Here is a 26,704-nt window from a genome sequence, read left to right as displayed (position 1 = left end):
ACCTCAAGAAGGACATAGTGAAGTTAAAGAAAGTACAAAGAAGGATAGCTAATGTGATTAAGGAGACAGTGCAATTGCCCTAAATATAGATTGTAAGAGACTAGGACTCTTCAACTTGCAAAGGAAAAAGCTGGGGGATATCATACAGTGCAATATCAATATCTTGACATAATTTGAGAGCTGGTGGCCATGCTGACCACCAAACCATTGTTCACCAAATCCCATACTGCAGGACTTAGATGACACTCAAGGAAACTCTCTGGAAACTAGCCTAAAAAGCGAAAAGATTATTCTTTACATAGAACATAGTGAGTTTCTGTGACTTGCTGCCATGGGAAATTACGGATGTTAATAGTATTAGCCAGATAAAAAAAAGTAATTAAACACATTTACAGACAATATGTAAATGATAAATGATCTGAAAGGACTGGGCAAAGATTTGTTTTGCATAATTTTTACAATGGAGATTTGGATAATGGAGAACTACAAAGAGCATGGACCAATACCAGAGGAAGTACTTACACAGTCTTCTTAAACAGCCCCTCCTGTTCCCATTAAAATCTATCAATTTTGCAGTCATCTTTAAATGAGGCTGCTGTGCCACAGAAGCAGCAAAAGCTCCCACATACCATGAAAGCAGTGTGTTGGTAATGCAGTAGCTAAAGGCTGTGATGGATTAAAATCTGCTTGGTAAGGAGGTTCACTCTTTAGGCCTCAAAGACTTCAGAGAACTTCTACAGTTTTGACTGGATAATCTAGTTCCATCATACATGGCACAGAGTGGAACTCATCAGATCTTGAGAAAAATCTGAATGCAAACCTTACCACGTGCTGCCTGCCAAAATACAAAGAATATTCTCTTATTATTCACAGTGCATTTCATCCTAATTGAATAATGTGGAGCCAAAATTATTTCTGTCAACATCCTAGAAAGACAGCATCTTGACCTTCATATTTTAGGATAGAGACAAGGAAAATAACACATCAAAGAGGCATCAACAAACTGAGATTCAATTCAATGGGCCATATCAAGGTTTAACTGAGCTTTTTGTTTTCTTGATTTAGGGAACTGTTTGGGAGACCAGGATAGAGACACTCTCAAGAACAATATTCCCTCTTATAAGTATCTGCAAAATATTTTCTAAGCTCTCTGCCTTTATATCACATATTTTTAGACAGCAGGAAATCCAGTCTACAATAAAAACCCTTGCATATTCAACTCTTCCAGCAAAACCTTGTTCATCTGTTTTACATTGAGTCTGTAACCGAGAATGAACAAAACTGAAGGAAGGAGCTGTTTGCAATGGTTTATTAAATCTCTCCTATGCCAGTTCTCAGTTGGAAGGGTAATTCTAGCCACAGTAAAGAACTTAAACCATGCCCTGTATGTCTGCTGATAACATCAAAGATAACAATGAGAGAAACATTGACTCTTGCAAGTACTGGAAGGCAGAAGCCCCAGGTTACTGATGGGAAAAGGAATGTCTGGCACTAAGAAAACACTAACACTGCTGGTAAAACCTTCAAGAGCTTCTTTAACTCCATACCCAAGGATCATGCTACATTACACTCTGCTCACTGAGGTGTCTCAGACTCCTGGTAGGCAGCTCAGTCTTCTATAATTCAGATAGGTGAATTGGAAACTAGTGGCTTTTGTTTTGCTATCCCAGGGACTGTGAGGGTTGCAGAAATTTTCTAGGTGTGATTTATGTATGCCAACCTACAATTTGCTACCAACATATATCAGTAAGGAATTTTGAGGAGAGGCTGGCAAGAAAGCACACAAGCATTAAATCTCAAGAGTCAGAGCTAGAATTACACACATAATCCATTTACAAAGCCTGTTACTCATTGCAACATAAGTAATCACCCTGTGATTCTGTTAAATTGACTGGTGTGTCCTAGCTAATGTCTTGCACCTTCAGGTCTCTTTAGATTCCTATAGATCAACTTCAGTGTAGAGAGTCAGAGATAACAACAGTTACTCTTCAGCCATCTAAAAGAGTAATCACAGGGACTGCCTACACATAAAATTGTATTGATACTTCATTCCAGAAGCACTAACCTTTCACCAAGATACAGACACCTTTTACTCCATATCAACTTATGACTTTTGGGGGGTGGGGAGGGTGGAGGTGGGAGGGGGAGACACAAAACCAGCAAAAAACCCCACAAACAAACAAACAACCCCCCACCAAGTCTGTTTGTTTCATTCCAACAAACAGTAATTTTTTTCATAAGTAATGATTACCTAAAACCCACTGCACCTCCTTACCACTATGGTGTATTCATGTGGGAACAATATCATCATTCCCCTTTAAAGAATTACACAAATTCTCCTTTACTCAGCAGCCAAGATATTTTCTGAGGAATTTCTTAGGAGATGAATGAGGGAACAGGTCAAAACAGGCTGGTGCCCAGTGCCATCCCAGATAAACCCTGGAAAATACTTACCTAGAAACCTAGATAGAAAGGATCTGTTAATATCATCACAGTTTTTTGATGTGGTTGTGCAGTGCAACATCCTGACAGCTCACTTGCTCTTTCAAAGCCTCAGCAGCAGTCAGGCTGAGCCACAACTTTCTTCTCCTTTGATCCACAGATTTTTTAGGCAGTGAGGGGTGGGGGTGAAAGAGTGTGAATTGCTAAATTAAAATAGAGAGTTACATCTGTGATAACAGACACTTTCCATCCACAAGCCAATGATATTTTCATCATTTTACTTCCTTAAACAGATTAGCTCTGCTTAACAACATTTTTATAAGCCTCTGTTGTAATACCAGCTCCTCCCAGATTTTTTTGGTTATTCCTCTCCACGTAGACTACAAAAATATGAGTCATGTCTGGTGCTTGCTTCTAACCTTTGCACCTTTCTTCATGAGAGAAGAGATTCCTTCATGCCCTTGGAGGTGCCCAGCAGAAACTCTGGAGCGCGTCTCCTTCTACCATGAAACTGAGCAAACTTCAAACTTTATGAAATTTTCTGCCTATCCACCACACCAGAGCAGTTAGGTGTAAGATATGCAATTCTGTCCACATGAGCCCAGGGCACTATCTCTTCCTGATACCTGTGTTTCCACAGATTAGGTGTCCCTATTAGACACCACTTACAAGATAGGGGCATAAATGGAGAAAGGAGGAGGCTCTTCCTCTGATCCAAAAAAAGGGGAGGGCAGGAAGCAAGGGACTTGCACACACACAAGTCAACACTGCTCCTGATCTCTGGAGCTTTTTTTTTGTCTTTGTTTTTAACAACAGGTACTCACTAGAATACAGACATGAAGGATGCACAGTGTCACTGCTTCTCTGTGATCTCCTGTGCTCTGCCACCACCCACAACTTCTGGAGAAATGGGATTGCTCCAAACTAAGTTCTGAACTACTTCAAACAACAAACAAACAACATAGCCTCTATGGACTAATTCCACCTGTATATGACAACTGTCAATTTTATCCATAGACTTGAGTACAATATTGGCTGCTGCAGAAATCTGTGTGATACGCAGATATTATGTTACTTCCAGTGTGCTGCACATTATTGGTTCAGAAGAAACAAACTTAAAATCCATCTGGTTTAAACAAAACTGAACTACAAGCACTATACGTACTCCTGATATGTCTGCTTTTTATTTTTTCCCTATTCCTACAGGAACTTTTTCCCAGTTTGCTAAGCTTCCTGTCCCCTTTTATGCCTCTTGCCCTCTGAAAGACTTGTGCTAATACTTGGCAGGTGATACAAACACGCACTTCCAGCCAAGTGAAAGAGCACTCAGGCAGGGTGAAGAATTTGCAAACTGCAGATTAAGGCCTGAGAGAGCAGAACATATAGTAAAATGGAAAAAGAAACTACTATTTTTGTTTCTCCACCTATAAGTTATTGTTGCCAACATTCAAAGAATAAAAATCAGATTAGTGGAGGTTGCTTGGGGGGGCTGGACTATAGCTAAACAGAAATGTGGGCTGATGAGCACAGCCAGCCATCCATCCATCCATCCATCCATCCATCCATCCATCCATCCATCCATCCATCCATCCATCCATCCCTGCATGAAGCAGACAATGTGCATTTGAGACAGCCACCTGCTTCACCAGCTGACAGGCTTTGACTTCTACATCTGAACTTTGCATTGGTAGAGGCAATGTAATCCAAACTATGCTTTTATAATACATCGGCACTTTCAAAAAACTATGGCTTTTTGTGAATGTTGTTATTATTCAAACCCCATTCCATCTCTGGAGACTTTCATTCAATGTGAAACCAGAGCTGATTTTCAACCAATTTCATTCTCTTCATGTGAGGCCAGTATGCCTTATCTAGTCAAAAGCAGCTCTACCTCCAGGATTAGACACCTGATTTCATTAAGACTTCGGCAAGCTTTTAATTAAGGATCTTTCCTCTTTACACACCTCTGCAATCACACAGTATTGAAGACACCAGGTGATTTTCTCATTTTAATTTTGTCCCCAATGGGTTTCAGTTCAGCTGGAATTCTTTCTGCTGAGCCCTGGCAACAACCCCTGAATCAGAGCGGTGTGGTGCACTCGCCTCTGGCATGAAACCAGAAGGAACTGCAGCTCCAGGGCTTCAGGGCACAGTAAGGAGGACAGAACCATTCAGGTCCAGTGCCTATCTCCAGGATACAGTGTGTTTTCTGAGGTTGTGATGCTGATGTAATCAGTCAAGAAGGGCAGCAAAGGGAAGGTGTGATTTCCATTCAAAGCAGTAAATATCTGAATTTAAGCATGTAGAAAAAGAGAAGAAACACTGGGAAGCTAATAGCAAACCAAACTTGATTTAAGCCAGGATTTTGCTTTTCTGATTTTTTAAAGAATAGTTTATAATCCAGAGAAAGTTATAACACCATTCCTCACTCCCCATCTTTTCTATAGGAACAGAGAAAACAAAAAAGTTTTCTGAGGTCCAAGACAAGCAAAGAGTTAAGCCTGCTGGCCATACCTCTGCCCTCTCTTCATGGTACTCCCACTTCCTGACTATATTCCACCATCATTATATCCACCAACAAATCAGTTGCAACAAATCAGGTGGCAGCTGCAAAAGCCAGAGTGTGGAGAAGCAGAGCAAGGCAGAAAGAAGGGTAATAGAGCACAGAGATGCCTTGAAACCTTTACTGACAGGGACTACCCAGAGAGATTGCCAGGAGACCATATTTATCCCTTGGTAAGGCAATTCCTTTACTGCAAGCTGCACACAACCTGAAGTGCAGCTCAGGGTATACAAACAGGGCTTCAATGCTGCAAATAAGGGTGTTCGTCTAGTGAGTCTTATTGTTGTTAGTCCCTAGAGAACCCAAGAAGTTCCTTCACCTTTTTTTCACCTCAGCGTCCCTATGCAAAATACAGGAGCACCTTCCTCTCCAAAGACTGATGGTCTTTCACAGCTCCCCACTGATATCACACTGTCCTAACCCAAACTTGGAGAAATGAAGTTCCTGCCTTGTATTCCTCAGGTATGATAACCCCAAATTTATGAATCTCTTATTTCTTGAAAAGACATCAGATATGACTGGACAGACAAAAAAACCCTAATCAAGTTTGGTGAATAAAGACACTCCTGGAGAAAAAAGTCTGTGATGGGTGAGTTTCAGCTGCTGAAAGAGAGAGGCTGATGGGCAAAAGATCCCAGCCCCCAAGCAGAGGCTCTTTTCTGCCTGCCCTGGCTGCTGCCCTGGTGCCCAGCTGGAGCCTGCAGCACCCAGTGTGGGTCACAGCTGGGCCAGCGACCCACAGAGGACAGCTGGCTCTTCAAAACAATGCACCTCGCTTTGCCAAACACATAAAATGTCACTGCTAAACTCCACAGATGAACCAAATACACACAGGGCCTTGATTAACAGCCAATTAGCAAAGTAAATGACAAAGAGATTATACTCAATCTGCTTTCTTGCCTGTGTGTGCAACAGCAATTGAACACAAAGGTGCCCATTTAATGACATCAACACACACAAGTGGACTAACAAAGACTGCACTTAAACAGGTCCAGACACAGCAGTTTGCTTGTTGGATATATTTCATTTTGCAGGCCATTTATCAATACCCTAAAAATAACTTCACCTACCAGCACACAATTCTCATCAATAAGTATGGACAGTGACTCAATTGTATTTTTCTACTGTAAAATATTGTCCACAGACCATAACCCCTCTGTAAAATACCCCACCAAAACCACCATGTAGCCATATACTAATTAATATACTATCACTATTTTTACATGTATATAGGCATATATAATATGCATAGAGACTTATACTAACAAAGAGGTCCTACAGATATTTTCTGCTGTAACTACTTGTTACACTTCATTGCATACAAAAATGGTTTTGGTGCTTGCAGAATAAATACTGTTCCCACCATGTTCCTCTCAAAGAGCAGCAGCTGAATCCATGCACGTACAGTGTCCAGAAGGCAGGCGTGGGTCCACAAGCAGGTGGTTTGGCTGCTAGGGGCCTGATGTGAGCAAGGGCTCCATCAGGCAGAAATGGATTTTCAGCCACTCGTATGCCCTGGGACCAAGCTCACCGGACACCGCAGCCGTGTGTCCAAGCACTTTCTGCCCTGTGCAGTTCTTAAACATCAGGCCCTAAGAAAAACTGATGGAAAGAATAGTTTGGCTTTACACACACCTGGAAGACTGGAGGAGTTGAATGTTATGGTATTGAGTACATAGAGACCCACTGGAATGGAAATATTTAGGCAGCAAATGAGGTGAAAACTTGCTAGCAGCAATGAAGAGGAGCTCGGTCATTTGGCAAAGTGATGTGGTACCCTCAGCAACTGCCAGATGAGACAGGCAGAGGAAGGTAATAAGGAGGGTCTGGGATGAAATGAGAAAACAATGCAGTTTGGAGTTTGTGACAGATCCAGGGATGATCTTGACCAGCCTCTCTGACACTGTCAGTGCCTGAAAAGGAATCAGATTGCAGTGGGAGCCCAAAGCAGCAGCCCTAGGGGAGACCTGTACTTACCCCTGGATAAATCAATTTAGTTTCTGGAGATTGCACACAACCTGCAGCGCAGACTCTGACGCTGCAGTCAGGACTGTCTGTCTCCGAAATCCTGGAGCAGGAAGCCATGCAGAGCTGAAAACCAGTCAAGCAAGCTGTGCTAATCTCCACAGGTCAAGACAATATTACTACACGGAGTGGGGGCAGAAAAAAGACATACAATGGATTGCTTCATTTTTGGCAAACACACAGTGGGCAGAAAAGATAACCTCAAGCACTGCTGGCTAAGGGGAACTGACAATCTGTCCACAGCCTGCTGCAAAGCACTCTGAAAAGCAAACGACAGTATTAACTTTCAACTGGACACCATTACACAATTACAAGTCAGTTGCCAGATACAACAGTATTAAATAGAATAAGAAGTGCCAAGCTCTGAAAATTTGTCGGGGAGTCAGGGTTTATTGTGAAGAGTCTGTCCTAGGAAAGGAAACTTGATGCTGATGATTGAACCACCATCAATATTAATGAAGAAGAGAATATTTGTACAGTGCTCAGGAAAATAGTACCTTACCTTTACAAGATAAAAGATGCAAATACCTTCTCATTGCTGCAGCAAGAAAAATTTCCACTGTTTAAATATATAAACCCTGAAGATCCAGTTAGGACAACACAAAATTCCATCTTACAAAGTTTCAGCCTCCAAATACTTTCCTTCTAGAATGAACGCTTCATCTGATTAAAATATAAGGAAGCACAAAAATTAAGAGAAAAGAAAAAGCCAATGCAAACACAAACCAAGGCAAGTTTCGTAACATGGGAGCTGTATTAAATAATGAAGCAGCAACTGATAGTAGATGTGAAGCTAAAGTGTGTTTAGGACAGATCTAAATTTAGAGTGGATCTACAGTATAACAGATTTCTGGTAAAAAGGGTGTTTTAATGTTCGTAAGAGGGTCGCTGTGATTCTGAAAGCTGGTATGAGAGCAGTTGGCTTTTTATGGATATATAAGAGATAGAGAAATCTTCACAGAAAGTTCTACCAAAACCTTTGGTTCTAGGTCCCACCTCCACTTTCTGCAACACAAACCTCCATCCTCTGGGGACACCAGGGACTTCAGACAGCAGGTATCCCACCAGCTGGCCACTGAGAGGAGCGCAGCCACCCTCAGCTTCAGGGCAGGAGGATGCCAAGAGAGGATGAGGACAGAACTCCTGCTCCCCCGAAAGGCCTCCAGCAAAAACCAAAGCAGATTAAAAAAGTGCCTTGAGAGTGCTACAATAAACAGATAAGGCTGTTTCAGTTGCAAGCCCACGCAGACACCTGAAGCAACTCGCAAATTATGTGAACACCAATAGTAAAACCAGGTGCAGTCTTGGGAGCCCGTATTGTGTCCCAGCAGCCTGCAAAATTTGGTTTAGCTGGGGAAGGATGGATGTGTTGTGGGGATAACCTCCCTCAGGAGCCTACCTACCATCCTTCAAAGCCCCAAGATAACAATTTTGTTTACACTTCACCTTCATATTGTGCAATGTTTTCTTCCTTGTAAGAAGAGTCAGGAGATAAGGCAAGGAGGGAGAAAAGAGCCGGCTAAAACATCCTGCCTACTCGGAGGCAGCACTGACACCCTGCCTGCCAAACCCCTCATGCAAAACCATCTGCAGTGTGATGGAAACACTGCCTGACAGAGCTCGGGAGGCTCGCAGGGAGCAAACTGCTGGTATCAGCACAATGCAGATAAATGAAGGAAAAGTGCACTGGAAGTGCTGCTTAAACAGAGGAACAATAATGCAAGTTTATTTGGTAGCTGGGGGTCAGGCTTTCACTGAAGTTTGCTATGCTATGGGTGGCTTCTAAGAATGAAATACCCCAAATACTACTGTAATACCTCTCTTTTTCTTTTGTGACAGAACTAGAAGCATTAAAAAAAAAACAAACAGAAATACATGCAAATAAGAACACAGCTATTGCACTCTGGATTATTTCCATACAAAGCCTGAATTTCAAACAGATGATGACCATTGTGTGATATGAACAAGAGTAAAAAATACTGAGTAATGGTCTCTGAAATGTAATTATTTTAAACAACCTACTTAAAACCATAGCCAGCACACTAAATCCACATGTTCACAGTTAAGAAAGTGGAAGCACAAAGAAGAAACACTTGTGCTACTTGCGTGGCCCTGAATGCACTAGAGGCACTAGAGGCTGATGGCACAGCCACATGCTCAGCGCCTTCCCCCTCACTGCTCTGTTTTGAACTCTGCTTGGGATCCAAACTCAGCTCAGGAACTTCCTGCAAATGCCTGAGCTAAGTTTAAAAAAAAGTCAAACTTGCCATCAGAAACAGTTTCTCCATCTTAAGTCTTCAGCACATGGCACAGTTGCAGAGGATGACATTTATAGCCCAGAGAAGCTTTTCTGGTAGAGTTGTGCATCAGGAAACTAGTCCTGTTGTGTCACAGTAGAAAAGCAAAGTCCTTTTCAGAGGTTTTTCTTTAACATTCACTTACAGGTTCAGAGCAGCACTGTTATTTCGAAGTCAAAAGCAGGCCACGACATTTTATTGAAATCCTCTCCTCTTTCTTCTCAGCATTCTCAGTTTATTGGAAATAATTGAAAACTTACTTGCCTACTTCAGCTGAGTGATATTAAAGTTCAAGTCAATTCTAGGCCTATTCTTGAAGTATAGTAAACTATAAGCACAGAAAGGAAAATTCCCAGGAATAATCAGCAGTTCTGTCAAACTTTGTCATAGCTGGCCTATGACATTATTTTCATTCTTAAAATCAGGGTGAAAATGACATAAGATTCTGCAAATTTCCTATTTGGTTTTAAAACAAACAATATGGAGAGTTAAAGCTCAATACTTGTACTCACCCTGGTCTCCAGGACTGAAGTTCAGCCCTATGTAGCTAAGCTGAAAACCAAAGAAGATTTGGGGTTTTTAAATCACAGGAAATTCTTGCATTCCTAACCCTCAACTGAAAACAAAAACAAAAAACCAACCAACCAAACAAAAATACTCTCCCACCCCCCCAATAACAACAACAAAAAAACCCCAACAAAAATAATAACAAGGAGAAAAATTATCATAGATACTTTCAATTTACTTACCCAGTCAAGCGCAGGAGAGAACATTTATCAGCAGTGCAAATTAAAAACTGAAGCCACCTCTGCTCTTCAAATTAGGGCAAAGCAAAAACTACAAACCTAACAAAAATCATGCATAACTGTAGGGATAATTTTAACCTTTGTGCAAAATGTGGTGCCAATGGCAGGTTGGGTTTACACAGGCAACTGCAAATATTTCAGTGACAGCTAGAAAGCTGCTTGATATAAGCATGCAAGATTTGCTTTCTCATTCTTTGTATTCCTCAGCTTTTGGAAAGGCCCCAAAGTAGACTGCTTTGGACAGGTGTAATTCCATTCTTTCCCCTGCATTTTAGGCCAGCTATGACAAAGTTTGACAGGACTGCTGATTATTACTGCTAACCCTATAAGTTCTTAAAATTTCAGATCACAGAATTTACAGCACTATTAGGCCCAGAAAAGAGGTTTTCATTTCTTTCCTATGATTTAGCAGCTGCCTATGGCCTTGCAGAGTTGTGCTCATAGTAACTGATGCTCCTGGCTTTCAGAAGAAATAAAGAGGATGCCAAAAAATGGTCCAATACAAACATCTAAAATCTGTTTAAAACAATTGTTTAATGGTTTCCTCTAAGACTTAATCCCTTGCTGCTACACAAAAGTTTTGCTTGCAGTGCCCAGTTGTTTTCGGAAAGGTTTTCATTGCACAGAGGGAAAAAAAAAAAAAAAAAAAAAGAAGAGAAAAAAAGAAAAAAAAAAGAAAAAAAAGACTGAACATCTTGGGAGAAACTCAAAATTCAGCTCAAGAGTGAGAAGGTTGCTTTAGAAAGAGATGTGGTTTTGGTTGGTCAGCATTACATGATTTTAAGTCAGCTTTTCATAGGTACTTCTCGCTCGACAAAAGCCTTGCTGATGGTCGACAGCCTCTGTCCAGATCCCTGGCACCCTTCACAGCACAAAAGCAAAGAAGCAGCTGTTGGGTTTCTGGTTTTTACACCTTTAAAACCTTGTCAAAAACCAGAGTGGAATTTTTATGCCATGTGGAACCAATCCTGGTACCAACCAATTTTGCCTTTCCATGGATTTAATCTGCCACTTTGAAAAGGGCTGTGCCTTACAGATAGGTGGAATGAAATCCATTCATGCCAGGAGCATGAAGTCAAGGGATCCGAGGCTCTGAGTGTCACTTGATGAAGGTGGCAAGGACAGCAGGGGCTGAGTGGCCAATGGCAGCCACAGCAGCCCACGCTTTAGCTGTGCCTGCCACAGAGATTCAGTCAGAGAGGAGGTCAAATGAGGCCATGGATATCGATCCTCAGGGCTCAGACTCCAGACACAAAATACTTTTCCAACAGGAAGGGAAAGCAAAGAGGAAATAAAGTTTGTGAGATATACGCTGTGTAGGGAAGGTTGTGAAGTTTGATGCAGTGTTTTGTACCTGGTTTAAGTTCAGAAAGAAAAGGTGGGTTGTTGCTCTGATTTGGTGAGGGAAAAGCCACATGAAGAGACTGAGTGGAAATGGCAGGAGGCACAATTGCAGGAATAATTACCACCCAGGAAAGCACAGAACAACCTAAGAGCAGCAACACACCACACCTGCCTGTCTCCTGCTTTGCTCGAGCATTACCTCAGAAGTAACCACAGAGTTAAATTTTTGGCCTTCAGGAAAATGGGCAAGGGGAAAAACAAAGTGAGCATACATGGTGCAGTGCTAACAAAAGGAGAATAGATCCCCAAAAATGCACAAGTGAGCTCATTTAGCTGTCATCATCAGAATATTTTGCCAATTCTTTGGCAAAATTGTGTGTTATGTATTCTTTCTTAAGGGTAAAGATTTCAAAACACTCAGCTATCTCAACACCAGAAGCATTGTTGAGTTGTTTTTTTTTTAAATTTGCTTTATGTATTATTTTTTTCCTGTGAACTAGATACTCATGCTGAGAGTTGCAGAATCCTGACTAACAGGGTTTTCCACACAATTCACCAGAGACATTTAAGCCTAAACACATTATCTTAAGACTTTCTGCTTCCCCATACCTGCAACCTCCCTTTCCATGAAAAGGGAATCTAACAACATCCTTTGAATGTTAAGCAAGGCTTCCTTTTCTTTAAAAATAACCCTATTCTATACATGTACAGGAAAAGGGACAGGAAGAGGAGCACAATCTTTTCAATGAGATGAGAAGGATGGCATTTGGGGGTTATCCCTTTTGAGAATGAAAACTGGACAGGGTATGGAGCAACTGCACTGTTGTGTTTCACTGTTGTGCCCTGTTACGAAAATTCCAGTGCTGGAGCTGGTGCTGCTTTGACCCTTAGGAATACAGTGCCCCAGCCTCAGCATGCCCACCTCCTTCAGGATATCCAGAAATCCCTCCTGTGAGGCAGACACAAGTGATGCCATGCGAGTGACAAGGAGTCAGGATGAGAAAATCTTCAGAGGGAGCCTCTTCAACTCACAATGTTTCATGTTCGTTTCCAGTTGTCATCACATTTTAATCGACCTCTTATCTTGTCTCTTAATAACCTGTCTCTGTGGCTACCACAAAACTGGGGAGTCCAGGTCTCTGGGCTGTGCTCTGCAGCCCAAAGCAGAAGTTCCCTGTGCATCTGGTATAGAACATGTCACTGAGCTGCTAATTCCTCATAGAGGGGACAGGCATCAATAACCTGTCTGTAAGAAGCACGTGAGCTTGAGCCCAGCCACTTGTGTCAGAGAAAAGATTGTTAAAATAATGGTTTAAGTTTGTCTCAAACTTGTGAAGACATCTTTTTTTCCACTAGGTATCAAATACACTTTTTGGTTCTCCTAACTTTAAGAAAAATAATTTGTTTTTTCCTAGGACTCAGCTATATGTATCTATTGTAAGTTACTTAAACCAACAGAATGATCCCTGGGAAAGCACAGCTTGCCCCTGTGCTGACCCAAAACATTTCTCATTTGCAGTGGTTGCAGAGACAGCAAAAACTGGTTAAGAAGATACAGCAACTTGGACTTTAAAAGAGAAAATTCCTGCTTTCAGTAAGTAGGGAAGCATTAGACATTAATCTTTCAGGAAATCAGATTAGCACTGAAGTTCATTGAGGTTTTTTTTTACTACCCCCATAACTGCCAAAACTTGAAACACAGTATTGCAACTAGCAGGGCTGCCACTTCTTTCTGTTGTTTTTTTCTTCCATTTTGGTGTGCCAGTGAGAAACAAATCTGTTCCTACCCCATTACCTTTTAATCTGAACACTATCAGGTAGAATATGAGGTACTACTTACACTCTCCTTCATTATATACAGCTGTATTAAATCTATTTTAGCTAGTTAACATTCCTAGTCCAGGCACGTCCTAAAAAAATTGAGCTGAACTTTACAGTCATCAAGCTACATCCACAGGATGCAGGAACAATCACTTCATTAGCCTTTTGCAACAGCTTAGCTTTCAATAAGCTTCATGCTCTGAATAATCAAGACAGTCAGAAGTCAAAGCTCACTTCATCAGTTGAAAAAAAAAACATACAGAAGTTTGCATACACTGAGATTACCTCTAACTGAGTTTCTTCAAGCTGCAGTTTGCATCTTGGTTGCACATATACCACAATTCTTTCTTTCTAGTATCCATGGTGGGAAACTTTTCCTCTCCTCCTATTTGAGGTACAATTGTGCCTAGAACAATCGAAGTTCCTTCTTAGCCACAAATTGTAAGGATTCTCACAGAATGGGAGAGAGGAAAATGAGCAAAGACATGTGGATTAATTCCACTTGTGGGTTTTAAACCACTCTATTTTCAAAGTAAGTATGTATAAAACCACCTATGGTGCTAATGTGAAATCCCAGCACATGGACAGGTGCTTGTCAGGGGTCATTTCTCACAAACACCTCACTGACACGTCAGCCCTGTGCCCTCACATCACCTCCTTGAGAAGGGGCAGGAAGAACATGATAAAAACCCAGAGATAACATAACTGCAGTGAAGAACTCCACAAAGGTGGAGGACACTGAGGTGGCTGGTCCCCAGCTTTGACAGCTAATATTACAGACAACATCAGGTGGGCTAATGAAACTAAAGAACTTCACACCATTAACTAAAGCAGAACTGTCTATGGCAATACTTTGAAGTACAGCCTTTGTGGTGTGGGGTTTAATGAAAAAAAACCAGGTACCTTTATGTAACAATTAGAGTGGATGGACCTCAGATGACCACAGGAAAAAAATTACGATAAACTATCTCACTACACATCTCAAAAAAAGCTCGGGTAAAGGTTGGGGCAGAGCAGGGGAGTTGTCATCTCTAAGTGCTATTACCTTCACTGTGTTTCTGGTAGAATTTGTCCTCCTGATGTCTCCAGACAAGTTCCATCAGAGGATGCATAGGACTCATGTAACTTCCATATGGAGATGCAATACCATGGAATGTTAGGACATCAAAATGTGACAATATACAAAAAACCCAAACCCCACAAAATGAAAATTCTTTACATTAATGATGTCTGCAATACAGGACAAACCACAGCCTCCTCCAGTTCCTACTGCTCTAACCAGCAATATTAAGGACTGTTAGTGTAACCCACTAAAAATCATAAATATCTATAAGCAGTACAATTGTTTCTGCTGTTGAGAGAGTATTTTGCAGGGCAGAAGAGATGTTTGATCCCAAGAGTTGGCTCACATCCATGCCTGGGATAAAACACTGGAGAACTCTGGCACAGTGCTCCACAGTTCTCCAAAAAGAGGCCTGGGAGAGGGGACAACAGCAGTAAACAGCTTTGGGAGAGTGATAAAGGCATTCCCACTAACGCCAGACTCCCCACCAAACCACACTGCCATCATTACTATGGCTCTAGTTCTGTCATCTCTTTGAAAAATGAAGGAACCTTGTACATCAGCCTTTCCTGTCCTACAGCCAGAATCACATCTAATGGATGTCTTTTTAAATTTCCCATGCATCACTGACAGGATGAGAACAATTATTGGTCTTGTTGATGTCCAAGTCAAACACACAATCAACGGGCAGACTCAACCCCATGTCTGGAAGAAAGTCCATTTCATATTCCTCTAACATTTCCCACACCAGATGCAGTGACTTGAACCAGAATATTCAGAGTATGCAGCAAATGAGTCAGAAGCAAATCTGAGGCTCAGAGCACCAAGACAGCAGTGTCAACTGCATCTACACCAAAACACAGGGCCTGCTGTGTTGTGGAGGTTACACCAGCTGGTTATGTCACGCTGTCAGCTGCACCATGCCAAAGGCATCGCCTGTTTACTGTCCAGAATAATCTGACCTGTCCATGATGCCCACACTGCACAGTGGTAGCACCGCGCTGGCAGAGGCAGAGTGCTCTCAGGCTGCCAAACCCAACCGCAGAGCAGAGCAGGCGTGCTGAACCCCAGTGACCCGCGAGCCCTAAAATGCCAACTCCTGAGCATTATTGAAGAGTCATCTCCAGTTACTGGCCTGGAAAAGGCAAAAACCCTTTTCTATGCTGACCATGTGCTGAGGGGTGGCGGCGGGAATTTTGGGAACCTGAAGAAAACAATTTAATAATGTCAGTGATCATTTAAGATCACTCCAGATTTGTCACAAATCTGAGCTCAGGAACCAGCGGAGTTAATGGATTATACTTAAATGGCTTCTGAAGCCTGCATAAGGCTGGAAGAGCATTGATTCAATTGGACAGAAGTGTCCAGGAACAAAGCATATCTTAGGAGACTGATCTCTACCTATTCTACCACTCTGCCCAGGAGACACAGCCCTGGCAAGCCCATAGCCTAAAAAAACCCCAGACCTCATGGATCTGGTTTCTGCAAAAGCCATGACTCAGAAGATACAATTTCCTCCATGTTACATTCTAGCACTGTTGCATAGGGCTGATAAGCATTTTTTCAAAGCAAAAGTACAAGGCAGAAATGTGGAAATGGCACATGGTGCCTCGTGGCAGCCCAGAGCAGTGGAAAGAACTGAAAACAAAGAAGTGTTTCCTCACACCAGGGACCTGACTGAGCAGGGTTGAGGTGGCACTGACCAATTTCTGTACCAAACAGGACAGGCTAAGAATGGCTACAACATTTAACAAAGTTGTGCAACAGCCTCTTAATATAGATTGGATGTACATTCTCCTGCTGCCGGGTTCAACTTCAGCTCTAATTGAAGTGGTTTAATGTGCTTTGTCTGAACTACTTTACATAAATATGCTCACATGCACAATCTGTAATTGAATAATTCTCTGTTTTCATTCAGTAATTCACATTCAAGATCACAAAAAAACAAGCCAGATCAATATAATGATTGGCTTTGACTACAAAGGGTAATTCTGAGAGGTACTACATTCAAGCATGCCCCAAGTATGGGTAATACAGTCAGTTCCTGTGGTTTTCAGCATCTGGGAATGTGAGAGAGGATTTTGGGGTTTGAGATTTGTTTCCAGTTCATTCACCATGAAAGTACAGCCACATTTAAATGGAACTATATGTGCAACTTGATCTCATTGCCTCAAGCATACATTTCTTTCATCATTTCACAGAGGGAGAAGTTCTTTACTCTGGGTAATGGAAATGACACTTTCCACTCCCAGCACTTCCCTGACTCAAAAGAGTACAGGAGAAAGCACAAGGAAAGGGTCATTGCCATTCAACAAGCCATCACTTACAGCATTACAGTGATCATCTCTAGTGACAGCTGTTATATCCCAAGATCCTGGAATACTTACAACCAGAACTGGTCATTTCAGCTGTGTCTATCTAACTGGCATGGACTGAAAATGCTGTTTTGCTAATCTGGTTAGCTACCTGAAAACATTTTCTGACCAAAAAAGTCCCCTAGAGACTCTGATACCCTGATTAATCAATTCATGAACATCAAAACCAGGAGAGAAAACAGCAGCTAGAAAATTCTTCCTGTTTTCACTGAACTTGAAACAAGGTTTTTGCTCTGAAACAATCCAAATCTCCTCATCGGGCAGCCAAGACAGCTACAGAACATACTCTCAAGTTCTTTGGTCTGAATACTTCCAATGCTGAAGCTGCCACAGCAATAAAGGCTGGGCTTCTTTCCCACTTCCTGTGGACTGGACAGGGACCCAACAGTTTTTCTTGGACCATTTCACAGGATAGGTGCCTCTCTTTGCCAAAGCTAAGTTTGTAGTAAAGGCATATTTCTAGAATTTAGAGGAAGTAAAGGTGAAGTCTCTTGTAACACTGGTTTAACCTCTGTTCTGTTGCAGTTCACTCTCACTATATGAGCTATACAGAGCCAACTGGTTATAGTCCCAGAAGCAAGAAAATGACAGAGCAGACAGTATCTGCAAAGTAAGGATTTATGTTTAACTTTGAAATGCACAGTGAAAGGCACAGTGAAAGGCACAGAAAAGTTTCAGGAAAGGAAATTTTGACTAGGTACTGGTGGGGAGGTGGGGGATTCTTCACCACAAGAGGTGTCAGAAGGTTGTATCCTTCAAGATATGGAGGAGCTCACTGGGTGAGGTCCTGAGCAATTTGATCTAACTTTGAAGTCAGCCCTGCTTTTGCAAAGGTTTAGACCAGATCACCTGCCAAGGTCTGTTCCAACCTAAGAGAAAAGCAAAAGTGGAAACGTTTGAAATGTGTGACTGAATCAGCATCATTAAGTACTGAGGAAGAAGTCCCAAATTCTTTAAGATAGCAAAACAACCAACTCAAGGTGACTAAACAGCACACATAGAAAAAAAGCAAATATCTTTAAATTCGACTTAATGCAAAATCGAACAAAGAATTACTTCTATACTCCAGTACAATAAGATAAATATTCCAAAAATATTTATCCACTGAAGATCACTTCCTGAAAACATTTACCTAATGCACTATTGGAATGCCTAACGAATAACAGAAATAATGCACATGTCTAAGGCAATATATATGTATTCATCACTATCCTAAAAACCATAACCCAACCTTTGGGGGGAAAAAAGATTCAGAGACAGGTGATGAAAATGAGACAACACTTAACAAGAGGTGACGCCAAAAGGCTTTTCTGAAGAATATAATTATGAAAATTCATTGTTATATAAAAATATAACAATGAAATACATCAGAATTATCAGAAATCCAAATGACAGCCATCCACTGAAAGAAAGAAAGAAGATGCATTTAAAACTGAAGGAAGTTCTGTGTGTCTTACTATTTACTCCAGGGGCAAGGACACCAGTCATGATTGTTTCAGAGGCAGGTTTACTGTCTATGCCCTGAACCAGTGCTATGACAATTACTTGGTTTGTTGTCAGAAGTAGCAGTTTGCTTTCATCTCAGAATTCAATTCTAAAATGGAGCAGCATCACCAAGCTGAATGGCCTGGCAAAGTAAGGATCAGCTGACAATGCACAAAATGCAAGCAAAGTGCAACAAAAACATCCTCCAAGATTCATAAAGAAAATAAGTGAACAATGTAGTGAATTAGCTTTCATCTCAATGTCATAACTCCTAGCCTCTAGATAACGTATTAGTTATGTGCCAGTTTTGTTTTCTGCACTAGAAACTTACTACATAAAAGTATTATTCAAAAGTACCAAACACCATGCTCACCAGCTTCACATATCACAACTATGCTTATCTAAACAATTCTCAGTCATCAGTGATTAGAGTATGATGCAAACCTGAGAACTATTTACTTTAAAGTGACTGTAAGAAACGCTGTAAGAGAACGGAGAGCAAATAGCACTCTGACACTGCAAGTTTTAAACTTTGCACGTTCCTCTCTTACCCTAAATCTCTACTGTATACAATTTAATTCAGATACAAGGCTCCTAGAGCTACCAAAATTTATTCTGTAGCAAGTGTTTTCCTACATTTCTTCATTTGAAAGCATGAAGGAACAGTTAACATAGTGAAGGAAAGCTTCGAGTTACTAATTCTTAGTTAATCTTGTGAAGCACATTTGCATCTCCTTACTTACCTTGACGGGGAAATACAGCAGACTAAATCTGCCAGTGTTTTGCTCATCTCTCTGAATGTGCTATATTACTTGAACAAATATAAGCAAGAATTAAAAAGGATCATCTTAATTTTGTTTCTAACTTGTAACATAGATCCTCTCTTTTGCTTGCAGTCCATATCTCAGATGAGAACCATTGCTGTGATAAAATGAAAAGCAACTGCCAAGCCCCTTTGAATGGAACTACCACGAAAACAACGCTACTAAAACACAACTTAATACTGATAAAACAAACTGATGTTTGAGACAACAGTCAGTCATATGTACACACAGATAACTTTTGCAGCTTTCAGCATCTGAGGAGACTCAAGATGACCTCATCAGACCCGGCACAGGGTAGTTATCTAAAGTTTGTATCGTAATGTGTAATTTACTTCAGCTCAGTTAAAAGGCACTGGTGTTTCTCAACAAATGTCTTCAGAAAGGCAAATGAAAAGAGATGGAGAACAGAACACTGCCTTTAGAACATGCATAGGAAGTTTATGCTAAATACACTGAGCACAGGACAGAAAAAGGACAAGAGAGCTTATCAATTCTCTTCAAAATATAGCTACTGGGTTTTTTCACTACTATGCAACTATTTGCTGTCAAGGTCAAATAAGACAGAAGTGGTCTTTTTTTTCCCCTCCTATATGTGATTTGAACAGCAATAAACGCTGAGGAACTAAAGTGGGATTTCTACTGGAAAAATATTGATACATCTCGTAACACCAGTGTGCTACACCATAAGGAAAAGGCAATGCTTTGGGTTTTTTTTTCAGAACAGGTTAAATAAAAACACATACAGAGATTCTTAAAATTCTCTCTGAAGACTCAAGTACCAGAGAACAGACTAGATGGAAAGGAATTAAGCATGTCTGTAACTGACAGAGCCAGCTAGTATTCCTACTCAAAGCTGGTATACAGAAGCCCTATGCCTGTCAGTGGAGGACCACTGCTGGGTGGCTACAGCTGGAGCAGAGCTCTAAGGAAGATCACTTTCAGCAGGGAGCTCTGGTGACATGAGCTTCTGTGGCAAGAGAAGCTTGAAGATAACTGTGTGGGAAGCTGTTCTGTGGCCGTTTGAAAAGCGCTTGATGTGACAGAATATTTGAAATGCACCCTGGTGCAGGGATTTTTTGTAGAAGTCCTGTGTGGTCCACCAACACAGCAGAGCTGCTGGGCACATGCCGTGGGGACACGGACTGCACAGCCCACTGCCCCTAACCAGCCCCAGTTCCCCACCATGGGCTGAGGGGTTTGCAGCCAAACACCTCGGGGCTGCAGCCTCTCCTGGGTCTGCTGCTTGCCCTCCCCATGCTCAGCAGGTAAGAACTGGCAATGCATAGGCTGGAAATCTGACTGCTCCTTCAGCTTGCTGACAATTTGATACATGCATTTTAAGTTGTGCAATTATTTGTACTGCAGTTTTATGTGACCAACATGTAAAATGATTTGTTGAACTAGGAAGGGTAGGATCCCAGTAACACTGAGGTCTGCATATAAGTTTAGTTACCTCCCAAGCCATGGCACTTCAGTTTAGTAAACAGGATATCACAGCAGAGATCACAAGAGTTGAGAATACAAAGTGAAAATGTGTTTTGTGTGTTCAGTGATGTGCTGTGTGCATATAAAATCTGAAACAAATTAGGAAATTTTTAAAACTTACAGGACTTTCACACTGCATTTCTGATGCGCCTGTTTCTCATTCCATGAAAGCTTACCCAACTCTGATTTAGAGCCTCTTCGCTGGAAATGTTTTTAAAAGGATGTTTTATGTATGGGAGATTGTTGCTGAAGTAAAAGATACCACATTCTTAGGCACCACCATGCACACATGCTCTAAAAATTGCTAGTTTGCTAAGACTGAAAAAAAAAAAAAAAAAGACACCGTCACCCACCTTGTCCTCTTCATGGACCATAACAAAGGAATAAGTCCTCTCACATTTCTCAGGTAACCATGAAGATGGACTTTTTCCTTTTGTTTTCTTTAGTCATCTTGGCACACTTCAATATATTTCTTATAAATTACTTTCATAAATCCACTTCAATCTCATAAGATTTGCACGGCTATCCAAACCAAGGGTTCAATAAAAGATAGTTAGATATTTTGATATTTCATCTAATATTAAACCCACATCATCTCATCCTATGTATTTTTAAACTAGCAGTGTAATGCAATTTGTTAACCTTTCCCCTGCTTTCTCTATGAAAACTCTTGGGTAATGCTGCAGAAATAAGGGAGATAACACTGACAACAGTAACTTGGGATAATAAATCTAAAATGGCCTTAACAGCCAAATATAATTTCACACAACTTTTGCATGAGTCTAGGTTTAATTTGCTTTACAGGACAGTTGGCCAAACAATGACATTTATCATAAAAATATCCTCTCCATTAAACAAATCTCATTTTTCTTTCCAAAAGAAGATTCAGTGTATACTCTGAGCATTCAGTGGCTCGTTTTCAAGATCAGCCCACACAGATTTTTCTTAACAAAACAAAGCAATTCAGTTAAAAAATGTAGACCAATGTAATGACACGGTCATATTGCTTTTGGCTATGTTAACTTTAGAAACCATGCCAATTTTACTATTTTTCTTTAGGTTTTATTAGAAAAAAGCAGCAGATCAACATTACAATTCAGAGTCTAATCTAAATATGCACTTGACAATGAAGCACATCTGAATATGAAGTGAAAAAGGATTCCAGAAAACCTTCAGTTTTGCCAGTCTTCTTCTACCCAAATCATATACCTTTTCTTCTGGCTTCTGATGACTGAAATCAAACAAGGAACCAAAGATTTATTGCTATGAAAACAAAATTGTAGTACAGTAGTACAAGTCTTGGGCGCTAAAGCATACTGAAGTTAACTTAATTTCAAAATGTACTTAAATCTTTTGTTTGGCCATGAAAGTCCATAAGCTGACTGACCCAAGTGTAAATTGAAATGGCAGGTCTGGAAAAAAAAAGTTAGACAGCATGTTAACCTCCAGTTTTCAGACAATAATAAAAAGATACAATTCCAACAGCCAAGAAATTAAAATTAAAAGAAAAGTGGATCTGACATTCAAGAGCTCAGTTTATTCTTATGCTCATTTTGTTTGCACCCAAAATAATTTTAGACTCACCAGGAAAAAAGAAGTATTTATGGACTATCACACAACTGAAAAAGAGAAACAATTGCCTTTTGACTTGGTTATTTTCTCCCACTGAGGTATAAAATCTACATATAAATTTGATACTTCACTATAACAAATTGTACTTTTCATAGTTCTGATTTAGTTTCATTAAACCCTGTTTACTTTTTGCTTTTAAACCACAGACTTCTTATGTCATGATACCGAATCTGGTTTCCAGCTCTCTCTCTCATTTATTTGTGGACCTATATTTAGTAGTCTGGTTACCACTGCTAACCAGGAAAAAAAGAATTCTTGAAACTTTCTTCATTACAACAGCACTTTCAGCAGAGGTTACTGATGTGCAAGCGAACTAAAACGATATGCAGCTCTTCAGAGAGACTATTTCATTGATTATGCTTCCACTGTCCAAAGGTTCTCTAAATTATTTGCTGGAAGAAACTCTTTCGCTCTTGTAAACATCAGTGGGCACAGTTTCACTGCCATGTGTGGTAGTTTCACATCCTCATACAGGAAGGCTGGTTCACAGATACTGAGAAGCTGCAGGAGTTCTAACAGCTGAGGAACTGTGGATTCTGCCGAGCAGAAGTTTCTTCTGTTGCTACTTAACAGCGTAGCCAAAGTATCAGCCGAGGTAGCCCAGTCATTCTTTGCTTTTCTTCAGGACCTCTCAGAATATTTCTGGAAGGGTGACGTTGCGCAGCAGCCACTGCTGGGAGCGGCTGCCGGTGCAGTCTCTGATGCTGGGTACCTGGCTGTCCTCTTCAGTGGCTTTGTCCAGGCACTGGTTACTGTTCACATGCAACAGGGTCAATTTCTTGAAGACAAAATAAAAGAGAAATTAGCTTTATAAAAATCAACATCCATAATGTAAGCAAAAAATTTCTAGTTGGCATCAAAACTTTTCCATAGGTAGGAACTAGAAAAGAGCCCGTGGTTACTGACTGCAGATCCCATCCTAAAAAACTGGTGTATATATATATATGCTATATGGCACTGTAGACACTAAAAGCAGTGTTTTATGAAAAACAAAACCGTCTTAACTTGTGAATCATATTATTTGTCAAGCAACATCCACCATACTTTAAATAGGGCTATACAGCTACAGATCTTTGAAGAGTTAGAAATTACAGGTTGGTAAGATATACAACTTAGTTATTATAATAGCTTTTTATCAGATCAGAACGAACACACTGAATACATTTCCAAAAGTACTTTTTTTTTCCTCAGCTAGGGACACAATACTGACCTTACGCTGTGTTCTTTCAGCATTTTTTGGGCTCTTGTAAAAAAGTATGCTCTTTCATGAAAAGTATGTGCAATTTCACACAAGCACATATCTTTTGCAATACCTACTAATCTCACTTAGGAATCTTTGGTAAACCACTCCATCTACACCTCAGCACTATCCTCATGGAGGAGAGATCCTCAGAAGCTGCATTTCCTGCCACTGTTCTATGGATACTCCTCAGTGCACCACCTCGCCTATGGTACCACAGGCATTTCTCCCTGTATTTCTTCTCTCTTTCAGCAGCTCAGCCAGGACACTGGAATGATTGAACAGTCATGGCCTTATGTGCACAAGTAGAAAAGGGTAATACAAATAAAAAAATCAAATTCAAAAACCTGAGCACGTCAACCTTCTGCACTCATAGAGGTGCTGAAGAATGAAGGGAGTTGAACAGAGGCAGAAAGAAAAAAAAAAAACAGAAAAAAATTTTAAAAAATCTCTCAACTATGTGGGCGGGAGTTCTTTTTAAGTGCCCTATAACTTTTTTCTTTGCTTTATTAGCCAGCTTTCAGTTACGTTCTGAAGATTATGCCTAGATTTTCTACTGACAAAATGAGGAGAGAAAACACATATAACCACATTTATGGCTGAGGATCAACATTGAGAAAGTCTGTGACAATCACTGCAAGACATTATTGCGATTAAGTGTCTAAAGGTTCATTTTTCTTATAACTGATAAGGTAGAAACCAAATGAAAAGTACTTACTCTTTGGTAAATCACTGTAGATGGTGATATTATTCATATTATTTGCTTAAGTCAGGTAAACTAACTACATTAAAACCAAGAATGAATGGTTCCCAAGACTAATTTAATCCTGCAAACCTTCAGCTTTTTTTCAGGGTCCTGTCAACAGTTGCCAGCAATGTGCAGAAATCCTAGCAGAGATCCATTCTCTTCCACATTAACTGCTATCCTAATCACAAGATCATCATTCACACATATTTGCACTTGGTCTAACAGGTTGCAGGCTTTGTTAACACCTCAGCTACTGAAGTCTATAGCAAGTGTATTTAGTCAGAAATAACCCCCACCTTGCTTTTTAATTAGTGAAATGACTTTTCAGTAGCTAAATATCTGAAAGTTTTTTTTTTTAATAGTCATTGCAAATACTGGTAAGATTCTTCATCCACAAATTGTCTCTGTATTTTGTAATAACTGATTTTAAATTAACAAGCTTGAGGACTACTTTTTTCCTAACTATCCATGAATTCAGAGTTCCCAACTGCATTACTCAATCACGAAATCATTTCTAGAGCTTGCAAATCAAATTAATGATGAATTGATCAATGGGCAATGATTTCTAGATCTGGCAGTTCAACATACAAACTTCAAAGTAAATTTGAACATTATGTAGGAGAAAGAGCGTGATTTAAATAAAAGTGTTTTAGGCATCTATACCTTAGACATAACATGACTAGAAATGTAAAATCATCTTTATAAGTTTGCAATGCGCATTTTTTAATTAGACAAGTATTTTCTTTTAACTTTGTGCAAGACAAGACATCAAGTGCTAAATCAGTCACCACATCATTACTCTTAACGTTTACTCATCCAGTAGGTACCTGGAATACTTCTCCATTTTTGATCTAACACAACACTACACTGTCAGACAATATTTCTCCAGAGGGTCCCAAAGCACATGCAAAACATTCTTCCAAAAGCTCCCCCAAAACTCACCAGGTAATTAAATCAACACAGATGTTCCCTGTGTGAATTAGTCACAGAGGGAACATAATCCTGACTTTGTTTCCTGTTTTGTCTGTCCAGTAGTGGTCCCACACTGGAATATGTTGCTCTGCAGGCTCAGGTAAAAGCCAAAGTTGTCTCATTTTAGAGTCAAAAGTAATTAGGAGACTTACCACTGGATCATACTCCCAAAGCTGATTTCCTTTTAGATGGTGGCACTTGAGCATTGTTACTGGGCCATTGAGTTTGGATACATCTAAACATAAATCATCTGTTCGGATTTCTTTGTTGGCAGTATATGAGAAAACCTAGGCAGAAAAAGAATGAGAGGAACTGAAAAAGAGCTGCTTCAACCAGGAGATTCCTGGAGTGAGGAGAAAGGGGAACACTTGTGCATTACTTCATTTATTCCCAAGAATTTTTCTTTTGCTTTCTGTTCCCTTCATAATAGTGATGCATGGAAAGATTTTTTTAAATTTGTTTTTTTGGGGAACAAGTATAAACACAATCACAAGATGTTCAGTCAAAACAGACTTTGTTTGAATTGAAGATTGCTTGCTGTGAAGGAACAGGAGAATCCCCAAACACAGGTAATCTCTGTTTATGTGAAAACAATTCATCAAGAATCATTAAGAAAGTAGAACAAAAAAAAAGATGAAAAATAAATCCCACAACTGATGCCCAGAAAAAGACACATTAAAATATATATCTCAGGCACAGGCATGTTTGTTTTTGGTTTGTTTTTTTTTTTTTTTTAAGTAACAATGTCAATCAGGAGTTCTAACAAGAATACATTTCCAAAGACCCTACAGGAGGTGAAGTCTAGCTCACAGCACCATTTTCCTCCCATGATTTTGGTTTTGACTTTAAAGTTGATCTAAAACATATTGCAGTCTGGCCTGAAAAACATACCAGCAGAAACCACCACCAAATCTTCTCATGCAGTTCCTCTTACAGGCACTTTCTATAATGAGGATTTCCTAAGTATATTTTGAACATAACTACTGAAAACATCCAAGAATTGTCCCAATGAGCAGTAGTGTCTCAAATAATTCAACACATTAAGAAAACTCCTTCCAAAAAAATGGTTACCTGATTGCCACCCATTCCATGGCAGTTAAAGATTCCAACTTTCTCATTTTCTTTTCTTGCCATGTTATCGAGACATTGATTTGTCTCCACATTTCTTATCTAGGAGGGAAAAAGAGCATATCACCAAAGGCTGCTATTTTGAGAAGAGAATTAGGTCCATATCAAACCACAGTGGAATCAGTTCTCTCCATACACCAGAGGTTATGTTAAATAAATGACTGATATTAGCAAGGAGGCATTACTGTCCAAGACTCAAACTCTCAAGCAAATGTTCAAGCTACCAGGTTACAGAACCATGAGTGTTTGTTTGCTTTCTTTGGGGGATCCTTCCATCTTGGGGGTACTTTTTGCTCAGACTCAACTACAACAGAATGGACACAATTGAGTCTGCAGCCCAAAACCTTCAAAAGTATGAATCCCTGTATCACTATATACTAAGCAGACATGAATATCAAGTCTCTTGATAGTCATGAAGAAGCACATTCTGCTAAAAGTGCTTCTTTCAAAATCA

General features: G+C 40.2%; 1 protein-coding gene across 3 annotated transcripts in view; it reads right to left on the bottom strand.

Annotated features, from left to right (window-relative positions):
- Nucleotides 1-21,570: 21,570 nt before the first annotated feature.
- Nucleotides 21,571-26,704, bottom strand: part of GALNT1 (polypeptide N-acetylgalactosaminyltransferase 1) — an 86,756-nt gene continuing 81,622 nt past the window's right edge. For all 3 annotated transcript variants that reach the window (XM_063399016.1, XM_063399034.1, XM_063399025.1), the window contains exons 11-13: nucleotides 26,194-26,292; nucleotides 25,275-25,409; nucleotides 21,571-22,940 (exon numbers count right to left, since the gene is read on the bottom strand). In XM_063399016.1, the coding sequence (XP_063255086.1) occupies nucleotides 22,794-22,940; nucleotides 25,275-25,409; nucleotides 26,194-26,292 (381 nt within the window). In that variant the 3' untranslated portion in view covers nucleotides 21,571-22,793. The remainder of the gene's footprint in view (nucleotides 22,941-25,274; nucleotides 25,410-26,193; nucleotides 26,293-26,704) is intronic.

This window comes from Prinia subflava, chromosome 1 (genome assembly GCF_021018805.1).
Source record: "Prinia subflava isolate CZ2003 ecotype Zambia chromosome 1, Cam_Psub_1.2, whole genome shotgun sequence".
In the NCBI taxonomy this organism is placed as follows: domain Eukaryota; kingdom Metazoa; phylum Chordata; class Aves; order Passeriformes; family Cisticolidae; genus Prinia; species Prinia subflava.
The sequence above is the reverse complement of the archived record's forward strand: the minus strand, read 5'-3'. Positions and strand labels throughout refer to the sequence as shown.